General features: G+C 40.7%; 1 protein-coding gene across 1 annotated transcript; it reads left to right on the top strand.

Moving 5' to 3' along the window:
* The first annotated feature begins 7,807 nt into the window (after window positions 1-7,807).
* On the top strand, window positions 7,808-8,863 carry LOC135464502 (zinc finger protein 862-like). Its single transcript, XM_064741927.1, has one exon. The coding sequence runs from the start codon at window positions 7,808-7,810 to the stop codon at window positions 8,861-8,863; it is 1,056 nt and encodes a 351-aa protein (XP_064597997.1).
* Window positions 8,864-11,067: the final 2,204 nt, after the last annotated feature.

Raw genomic sequence — 11,067 nt, 5'->3', positions numbered from 1 at the left:
AGCGTCTGGAGTAAAAGCAGGACAAAGGTGATTAAGCTATTACACTGTACTGAAAATTTTATAGTTTATTGTCTTGCATGCTACAGCAATATTACTGATGTATATCTCTGGTAAGACGCCCCAAACTGCATGTTTAATATTTCATTCTATTTCTTTATGGAGAAAGGGATTATAATCGGTTTTTGGAGTTATTTAAAAGGTCATAAAAACGCTTGCGCTCTTTCCTTTGATTTTTCCCCAGAAGTGCAAAGCCTTTATCTAGCCTTGTACAAAACGTTATTTTCTGTTACATAACAAACTGAGCCAGGATATTTTTTTATGCGAGCGACGCTCAAATGCAGTGCTATGTATTGTCATTGAGAGTGATCTCCCCTTGTAAAAGTCTTGCGTGAGAGGCAGTTTAATCGCCTCATGTCATACTTTGCGAAGTACTAAACTTTTGTGTACTAAACTTTTGTGTACTAAACTTTTGTTTTTGTTTTCTTTAATTTATATTTACTGCTGATTATTGTCAAAGCACACGAGTTCGTGCTATAGTAGAGTGCGTCCATTACTTTGTTGTTGGCGCTACAGAGATTTGTAAAACTTTCTTCACGGCGAAGTAGAGAGGTAAGGTCAGCGTTACTATGTGACGATAACTCAGCACTCTATGAGTATATAAAATATTCCCGCGTTTTTTTGAAAATTCAACTCTCGTCAATTCAGCGAAATATACATATTTCGGGTATATTTTATCAGCAGATTTAGTTGTACTGAAGCAGTTTCTGAATTAGTCGATATACCTCCACGAGTGAAACGCACACCTGGTTTGAAGTAGCAATGTTGCCCAAATATTAGTATCAGATATTTTTGCGTTATTACAGAATGACACGAGTATCGGTAATTTTTGTCAAGAAGTAAAAGTTACAAGCTTTTCGTTAATCCCACTCCCATCATTGTAAGTTAAATGAATATTTAAAAATAACAAAACTGAAAATTCGTCTAGAATATTTAAATGAGGCGCTGTCAATTCAGTGGAAATGGAGCGTGCGCACAGTGCTCGGTTTGCACAGTGCTTCATATGTAAACAAACAGAACTGATCAGTTACGTAATAGGACTTGCAGCTCACTCGTTACAGGATCCGCCTAAAAGAGCTTGATAGGTTGACTAACAAGCAATTGGTATCCAGTTTGAATGGTGGTGTACACTGAAAAAAGAAAAGGGTCTCAGAAAGCACGAAGACGTCACAAAGCTGCTACATGACAGGTGGGATCAAATGTTGTTGTTGTTGTGGGCTAGGGGTGTTAAACGTCAAACCGACACATGTTTCTGATTCTTAGTTTAATGAGACGGTTATTCGTAACTTTTTCTCACTGCTGTTTAAACTGCTAAACTCTGTACGTATCAGTGTGTATCAATATTCGAAATTATCCAAGTTCGTCGTCTGATCGAAAGTAGGTATCGTAGGAACCTTTCCGAACGCTGTGCATATGCTTTGGGCCTTTCCGGTTAATTATTAATGAAGCTAATTGGCCAGCCCTCTTTGTGTTGAATTCAAATGACGGCAAGACTTCTCTTAGCATGTTCAATCTTCATACTCAATGAATATTTTTTATTTCAACTTGAGAGATTCAGTTTATGAACGATCTTAAAACTTCGTTAAAATGTCGCAATTAGAATTTGTTAAAATCCACATTTTGAGTGACCATGTCACTTTAATAATGTACTACCGCACCACAACGCAATGACCCAGCAGCCTCCCACCAATGCGGTCGCTGTGAGTTCAAGTCCAGCCCATGCTGGCTTCCTCTCTGGTCGTACATAGGAAGTCTGCTGGAAAGCTGCGGATGGTCATGGGTTTCCCATCATAGAACCCCAATGAAACCAATAAATACTTACTTGGTTCTTGTCAGAAAGCTTCAGAAATGCATTATAACACCTTCCATATTTATATGTATATGATGAGATGAAAACTTTCTGAACATTTTTAGGTCTTCGTTTTGTAGGTTTCAGTCAATATGTGCAGTAATCCATGCTACTTATAGAGACCTACTTACTTATAGCCGGACAGCTGATGATGTATCTCCTGGAAAGGTGATATTAGCAGAAATTGATTTGTTTTCTTTCACATTAGCATACAGCGATAACTTTGGTGTATATATAGTCCAAGTACGCTGTCTAGAACTGCTAGACTGGCATATCACCTGACAGCTTGGGTAGTGAAATAGTTATAGTCAGAGTGCCTTGCATTTGAAATGTTAAGAGGTAGGTCATGATTGTCCTTACCGTTTGAAATCAACTTGTGGAACCTGTGTGTTTTAATTTAAGGAAAAAACAATTACCTAGATACATAGTTACATTCGCCTGGTTATTTCATTTAGAGCTGTATTTCTCTGAAACACCTCTTTGTATCACCAGTCTCGTCTTAACATTTTTAAATGCAAGGCATTTGAACTACAATGAGCCAGCCAAACCAAACCATCAGTTAAGTTGGTGTGGCATTTCTAGGCAGAATATTTGGACTAGTATTTGTCGTAAATTTGTTTTATGGAATTGTAGTTAGTAATGCTGAAAGTATAGATGCATTGTTGCCTGCAACATGTGATGATAGACACATTGTTGCCTGTAGCATGTGATAACAGACACATTATTGCCTTTAGCATATAATAACAGACACATTGTTGTATTGATAATGAAGTGATGTAAGTAGTGGATAAGGACTAATCAGTCAGGGTTGTGTTTGCCACAGATAGGGTTATCTCCCCTGGATTGTTGTGGACAGTTTATGTTGACTGTGTATGGGACCATTTGGCATCAGTCAAAAGAATGGGTCATCTCTTTGCTTACTCAGTGTACTGATTTACTGGTTCCAGTTTGGTCACTCTTGTATGTAACACATGAGCCACATTTATGATTTATTGAAATTTATGATTAAGGGTTGATAAAAAGTGGTAAGAACTAACAGGTTGTTACCAAGACGAAGGTGTTAAAGTCTATTCTACCCCAAAAATTGAAGCGAATGTGGCAAAAACTGCATATTTCATGCTGCCATTCTGTTCTACTTTCTCTGTTCTCCACAGAGGTCATGCATTTTAGACCTTAGGCCATGGCAGCTGACCTAGATACGTCAAAACTGTGTATGTATGACATTGTGTCTTATTGTCTTATTGTGACATTGAACTGTAACAGTTTACTGTACATGTGTTATGACGTCATATCACTGAGCTCAGATTGGAAGGTCTTGAAATGTTTGTTTTTCAACGTCATGGCATCTGGGTGTAGAATAGAAAAAAATGTAAAAACAAAAATGATATCTATAAACTGTGTGAAAGAACACTTTTATCACTAAAGGAAATTCCGAAGGTGATTTCTATAAACCAGGAATCAAAATTAACAAGTAAACAAAGGGAAATTCTTTTATTTATGAACATAAACAGTAAGAAATCATATTACTTGGTGAGGTAAACGTACCAGCCGGTGTGTTGCATGACACACTTGATGTTGTTTGAAAAGTCATCTCTGTGTAATTTGCATATTTGCACACTGCCCGTAACAATAGTGGGGTAGAATATCTCATAAATGTGACTCAGAACGTGGGATAAATGGGGGATGAATATCCTATATTCTCTTTCGTCGTCATTGTTCAGAGGCTGAAGTATTCAATTGGCTGATTTGGCTCACGGCAGTTCATTGATTAAAGTAAGCCAATGAAAAGTTGCTGTAAATCATCAACCTTTTCAAGCACTGAAGAAGTTTTTTCTGTGGTATTTATGCACAAAATTATTGTGAAAACAACAAAAATTATTTGTGTCATTAAAGATGATGGAAGCTTCATAAAACTGTGCAGATTGTTTCATAGTCGGGTCAGGTCAGAGCATACACTTCAAAAATGGTACTTATTGCTGCCTCGCTTGGCACTCAGCACTGAGAGGTTAGACTAAGGAAACAGAACTGGTTGGCCCGGTGTCATTATAATGTGACTGGGCGGGGTGTCATGTCTGGTGGCTTTGTCATGATAGTGTCATGTCTGGTGTCTTCACCATGTTACTTCAGTGGCAGCATCCTTTTGGCGGCATGGACTCGCCCTGCCACAAAAAGACATTACATCTACACACACCTAATGACTCCTCCTTGTCATATGACTGAAAACTTGTATAACGTTAAAAAAAATGCCCAGGCATACATACATGCGTGTTGTTGTTGTTGCTGGTGTTCCCTGTGATTCCTCAAGGTCTTCCTCTGTGCGACAGACATGTTCATAAGCTGTTTGAGTGAGTGAGTTAGTGCTTGGGGTTTAATGTCATGCTTAACAATTTTTCAGGCGTATGACGATGAATGAATCCTTAGAGTGCTTTTATTGTGCCTCCTTGTTGGATGGATTTCCACAGCTCTTTTATCTAGTCCTCCTTCACTGAGACACCTTACCAAAGGCAAGTAAGCCACCCCCGCCTTTGAAGGTCTTATGTGTCTACTGCTCCTGAAGTGGACACTGTACCAACTGTGCTATCGGGGCCAGTCATAAGCTGTTTGAAACCATTTATCTACTACTCAGTTTTAATTGTACAGTTGATATCAGAAATCCAGCCAGGCGTTTCTGAAGTTGAGCTCCACAACTTATTATTTACTAGTATCTTCTCCTACATGCACCGTTGGCTCGGTAACCCAGTGAAAGCTGCTCCTTGAGTTATTCCCCTTTTAGTGAGTTATGGACACAGACCCCCATTACAACTTCCGTTTTTTGGTAGAGACGAATGTAATTCTGTGTATTTTAGGGTGTAAAGTCTTTTTTCTCTTCCAACCTGCAATTTTTTGTGTACAGGTGCATGCTTGGTATCAAAATGATGGAAATTGTCTAAGCTTTGGGCAGGAATGAGTTTTAATGATGACAGTTTGAAATTCTGGGCAAGAGGGCACAGAGATGGGTGATGATGAGGCTGCTAGTGACGTCCCCTTGGCGATGCTAGGCACCCCTCCCAGCTGCCTTCATAGAAAAGTCCAGATTTCAACAGTCAGCCTATGTCAAGATTTTTATGGTTTCTTTGTCACAGGCTGGGCCAGGTATGCACCAAAGCTTATTGGCCACAGAATGTTTGGGACTGAGCTACAGCGCTGAATGTTAACATTGTCGCTTGTGGAAAACTAATGAGGGTCTGTGGCCTTATTCCTGTCATTAAAGTAACACCACATCTACTGCATGCTTACATGTATGTGTCTACAGCAAATGAGAATGGGCTTGTACAGGGTCACATCATCGTGATGTCACCCAAACATGCAAATGCACTTGATTGTGATTGTATGGTAACATTTCATCATTGATGCTGTTTCAGGACGTGACATTGGCCTGGGTGGAGACATTGCTGACTTATGGCCATTTTAAGGGGTAACATTTCAGACGTAATCAAGTCGGCTCCAACCTGTAATTCTTCAAACTTTTCACATGTTTGCAAGGTTTTCATTCAAGGATATTCTGAAGGCATTATTCTGTGTTGACTGGGAAGATTATACTCTTTGTGAGGCCCTAGTTCAATACCTTTTGAGCTTTCTTCTTGGTTTCCCTCTTTAGACCTTGTCTCTCAAACATGGCTTCAGTGCACTTTGCCGGGGATCTACCTAGATGAGTGGGGTCCGCTAACCGTTCAGCTGCCTCAAAGGCCTGACCAATCGGATGCAGTCCTCCAATCCCTTGGCCGACCTAGATTCGCCGTCATTGGTTTGGTACTATGCCATGATACCCCCCGCCCCCCGGGAAACTTCACAGGTTTCTCATACATGTACGGGCAGTTTAAGTGTCCATTCCTCATGCACACCCAGGAACACCCAACGTGGAACCTGATTACGTATGTAATTGCTCACTAATTATTTGAGGATTTCTGCGTTGTTACAGGTTAAAAAGTATAACGTTTTTCCCCTTTTTGGGTCCCTTCAGGATTTCAGCCCTGAAATTGGCCAATCCATCCAGTGTGGTTTTGTGTCCAAAATCAAATTAGAATTATGCATAAATTGCACTAAATGTTTGTCTTTCTTATGAAAAAAGGTTGAGGAACAAGGGTATGGGCTGTGATGCATGTGAACTGCCACCTTGCTTCAGGCACATGAATGTACAGAAGCAGTGATATAGGACAGAAGACTACCTGGCATGGACGGACTTGTTTTGGGAGAGTCCCGAGCAAAGAGAGTTACGGACGAGATTGAGTGAGTGAGTGAGTGAGTGCTTGGGGTTTAACGTCGTCGGACGAGATTGAGGGTGCAGGACTACAACAACAGCTCTGTATGTGTGCATGTGTGTGTTTGAGTGTGTGCAGACCCTGAGGCTTAATCAACCAAAGCCTCCATTGACAGCGAATGATGAACATCATTGAGAAGTGCACCAGTTGTGGTAGGTCTGTCAGCAACCTGCGAATGATCGTGGGTTTCCTCCAGGCTCTGCCTGGTTTCCTCCCACCATGATGCTGGCCGCCGTCGTATAAGTGAAATATTCTTGAGTACGGCGTAAAACACCAATCAGATAAAATAAATAAATAAATAGAAAGTGTTGAAAGGGTTCAACGCTGTGTAAAAAGAATTTGTTAGTATAAAGCCAACAGATTGTTGTGACACTAAAGCAGGGATTTACCGGACGCAAAAAACACGCGTCTCTGACGCGTGTTTTTTGACTTGGACGCAAAAAATGCATCGGCAGGGGTCCCATGGGACGCAACAAAAAAACCCCCCAAAATTTACTACCACATCCAAGTGCCCATGGAAGCTGATTTAGTCACTAAAATAATTCATGTATCCAGTTATTTTCATAAACCAGCATCCACGTGTTCTATGGTAGCAACATGGCACATCCAGCGCTAAAAATAGCACGCGTGGCCTACAATTGTGACGTATGCTGCTAGAGGGGGATCAATGAATTGACGCACTGCTTCAATGCACACAGCACACAGTAAAGTGTAACCGGTCCGCTGAGCAAATGTGCTATCATTCAAAGCAAATCATGAGCAAACAGTCCAAGTTGTCAAGGTTTTTCGGCGGTGGATCCGAGTCTAGCCACACTGTTGTCATGCGTGATTCTGAATCACCTGAGCCGGCTGAAGCTGAAAAAACATCACACACTGACACAGACGCGGTATCGGCACCTAAACGGGCTCGCACTCGATTGTTTCAAACCGAATGGCAAATGAAATTTCCATGGTTGAGTAGGGCCAACTCCGAATCCCAGGCCTCGGGTATGATATGTAACACTTGTAAAAGTGCAAATTTTAACAATTCCTTCACAACAAACCAGGGCTGTTGTAACTTTCAACTCAGCGCGTTGTCCCGCCATCAAGATTCTAAACAACACATCGAGGCTGTAAAGATTTTACATATGCGCTCTCACACAGATGCGGCCATGAAAAAAGTTCGCGAAGTCAGCCAAAATACGTACGACGAAAAAATGAACAGCGAAATGATTCAGCTAAGAACTGTTTTTGTGATGGCCAAAAATAACATTGCCGCTGATAATTTTCGAGACCTAATGGACTTGCAAGTTTTGAATGGTGTAAAAGTGAAGCAGTACTACAAACGGCCGCAAATTGTCTCCGAAATGGAGGAGTGTATAGAACAAGTCGCGGAGGAAAGCATTCTTGACAAATTACAGGCAAGTGACTTCATTGGCATAATGTTGGACGAGACTTGTGATGTATCAGTGGAAAAAAAATTGCCATTTATGTTAGGTACATTGACAATGGAGAAGTGCATGTGTCGTTTATAGGCAATGAACGTATAACAGACGGTACCGCTGCTGGTACTAAAACTGCCATTATCTCAGTTTTAGAAAAGAAAAACATTTGCCAGGATGACATGCAGAAAGTCCTTGGTCTGGGAACTGACGGAGCGGCTGTAATGACTGGTCGTCACAATGGCCTCGGCGCAAAACTGGTCCGTCGAAATAAGAATATTGTCCATATCCGCTGCGTGGCTCACCGTTTGAATTTAGCTGTATCCCAGGCAGGAAAGTCGATTGAGTATTGCAAGAACTATCACGCCATGATACACTCACTCTATCAGTTTTACAGGGATTCTTCTGTCAGATACGATGAGCTAAGACAACTACAAACTGTTCTTAACGGCAAGGCAAAACAAATCGTGGAACCCACATCTGTTCGTTGGCTTTCTATTGAGTCTGCTGTGAAAATGGTTCTAGACAGCTATTGTGCCATTATGCTCTCCCTTGATGCGGAGAAATCACCGAAAGCAGTAGGACTATCGAAATTTATTGGCAATTCATTGTTCCTGTTGTTCACAGCCCTCCTCATTGACATTTTAACAGCCATTGGAATTCTAAGCCTTACGTTCCAGAAAGATGCCGTCAACCTTTCTCATATCAAACACAGTGTTACTTCTGCCAAGAACACATTGACTGACATGAGAAAAGGGTCCAGCAAGGTAACGGAAGTTCTCCATGCTTTGGGTGAGATGCCAACAGGAGAGGCAGCCAAGTACCATGATGTGAATGTTTCAGATAATAACATTCTCAGACAAAGGTTTAACGATATCAGAAATACCTACCTGGATAAGCTCAGCAGTAACCTTGATGACAGGTTTCCCAGTGACATGGTAGACAAGCTTGAATGTTTTGATGTCCTGTTCAACCCAGGGCGATACCCTAGTGACCTTAACCTCTTAGATTATGGCGTGCAACAGTTTGGTGTGTTAGTAGAGTTTTACCAAGAGCTTGTTAACAAAGACAGAATGGAAGCTAGCTTTCTACAGTTCAAACACTTAGCTAAGTCATTCCAAGTGCTTTCATTTGAAGCTTTTGTGAAAGTGTTGATCACAGAGTTTAATGAAGAGTTTCCTGACTTTGTGTTACTTGGCAAAATTGCTGGTGCTTCCAGTTTCCTCTGCCCCATGTGAGAGGGGATTTTCCATCCAAAATGCAATCAAGAACAAATCCAGGAACCGGATAACCCCAGAACGTCTAAACAGGCTGATGTTTATCAAACTGAATGGTGGCAGTGTGGAGCACTTTGACTTTGCCAGAGCAGCCAAAATTTTCACTGACATGAAAAAAAGACTTCCTCATTAATAAGTTCTCTCAGTGTACAGTTAGTCAGACTGTCACTCAAGGCCACTTAGTGACTATAAAAGTGAAAATCATAACATAAATTGAGAGTTTGACTTTAATGATAGAGAAAAAAAAACTATTTGTAACATTGAATAAAATAAACAGAGCACAGAGGTCATTAATATATATATGTGTTTTTACAGGTCATTTATATATTAAAAATTCATTGGACCCCCATTATGGTATGTGGGACCCCACTTTTTTTTTTAATGGGGTCCATTGGACCCCACAAAAATTACAGCCAGGTAAAACCCTGGCCTTATCACGTAGGCCAGTGTTACAGAGGTATGCGAGGCAATCATGAGGAATGTGAGGAAAATGTGTTAGTGACTTCATGTAGTACTGCTACTGCAAAGTGAAATTGGGGGAAAAAAACCCCAAAAAACAAAATCATGGTCTGATCTAATTACCCTCAGTGTACCAAATTGTTGGATTACCATCCTTGTTTGCTCATTGCATCAGCTGGTTCGGGTATTTTTAGTCCGTTATTTAGTTTGATAGCCAAATCGGGGTGGACAAGAATCTGCTATTAAAAGTTGTTTTTGGTTTTTTTTAAAAAATATAATCATTTTTGTATATGGGGCTTTGGTCAGGTTAATGGGTGCAGGAAACCAAAGGAAACCACAGTCCTTGGTCTGGCATCTGACAAACGTCCTAGCTTAAGGTCGCAGTAGAAGTAGTGAGAACTGGATTTAAACTTGTGACCTCATTGTTCCAGGGTCTGACAGTTTGAGCCATGGAGAAGGTCTCTGTGTAGAATAATTAAGGTGTCATTACTATAATTTCATGGAAAAATAAGAGCTGTCTTAAATTTTGCTATTGGTCGCAGGTCAAACAGCTATTGTAATGTGGGAAAAATCTTTAAAAGAGGCGCAAATGTGAGAGGCCTATGCATATGTCTAATTACACAACTGATCGATGTAAACTTTAACGTGTTTATTTATTTGCTTATCTGACTGTTGCATAACTTAATACATTTAGTGAAAAGTTGAAAGAAAAATGCTCCCAAAATTTACCATGTTTTCAAAATGAATGTTTCTAATCTATTAAACGTAATGTTTGTAAAGCAACATCCAGTGTGGCGTTAGACAGCCTTCAATTCAATTCAATCAGTCAGTCAGTTCTAACGCTCTGATCATGGCACAAGTTGACTGAGGGCACTAGCACACCTTGTTTTTCGCTTGAGTGGAAACTAGTAAGGCAAAGGCAATTTTACTTCTCTTTACTGCGCACTGGTGAAACATATTAGATTAGGCGAACTTAAGTGGACTCCAGATCTATGCCACAACATGGTCCATTTACTGTTTCATGAGGGCCTGATCATTTGGGACCAGACCTTGTGTTCATGGACAGTAACTATCTCTGGAGGAAGTCATTTCAGCCGCCCCAGCTGTGCACACAGACCTCTACATGCCCATCTCCGTGGAAGCAATGCTGCATGCTTGTGCATATGACGCGGGCCTGCATGCAAGCTTGCACTAAATGTAATCCCTGTGAAAGCTTGACCTTAACGCACAGTGATAGAGTCATTGTGATCCACACAAGCGTGGAGGGATGGGGGGGGGGGGGGGGTTGTGTGTGTGGGGGGGGATATTTGGGGAAGTTGTGTCGTTTGCTTCTGTGTTATTCTCCTTATTGCTGATGACAGCGGCAAGGTGAATGGGGTTAGGTTAGTGGGTACATGAGTGGAAATTAACATGTGTAGCCCACATGCATACGTGCGTGCAGTTATATTTATTTATTTATTTATTTATTTATTTATTTATTTCGTTGGTGTTTTACGCCGTACGCAAGGACATTTTCACTTATACGACGGCGGCCAGCATTACAGTGGAAGGAAACCCCACGACTTCTCTAAATATTCCAGAAATCCAACAAATATATATATATATATATATATATATATATATATATATATATATATATATGGCATATACAGGGGCATACACACACACACACACACACACACACACACACATCTCTCGTATTGTAA

The sequence above is a fragment of the Liolophura sinensis genome, chromosome 4 (assembly GCF_032854445.1).
Source record: "Liolophura sinensis isolate JHLJ2023 chromosome 4, CUHK_Ljap_v2, whole genome shotgun sequence".
NCBI lineage: Eukaryota > Metazoa > Mollusca > Polyplacophora > Chitonida > Chitonidae > Liolophura > Liolophura sinensis.
Note: the sequence above shows the minus strand (reverse complement) of the source record. Positions and strands in the feature narration are given on the sequence as shown.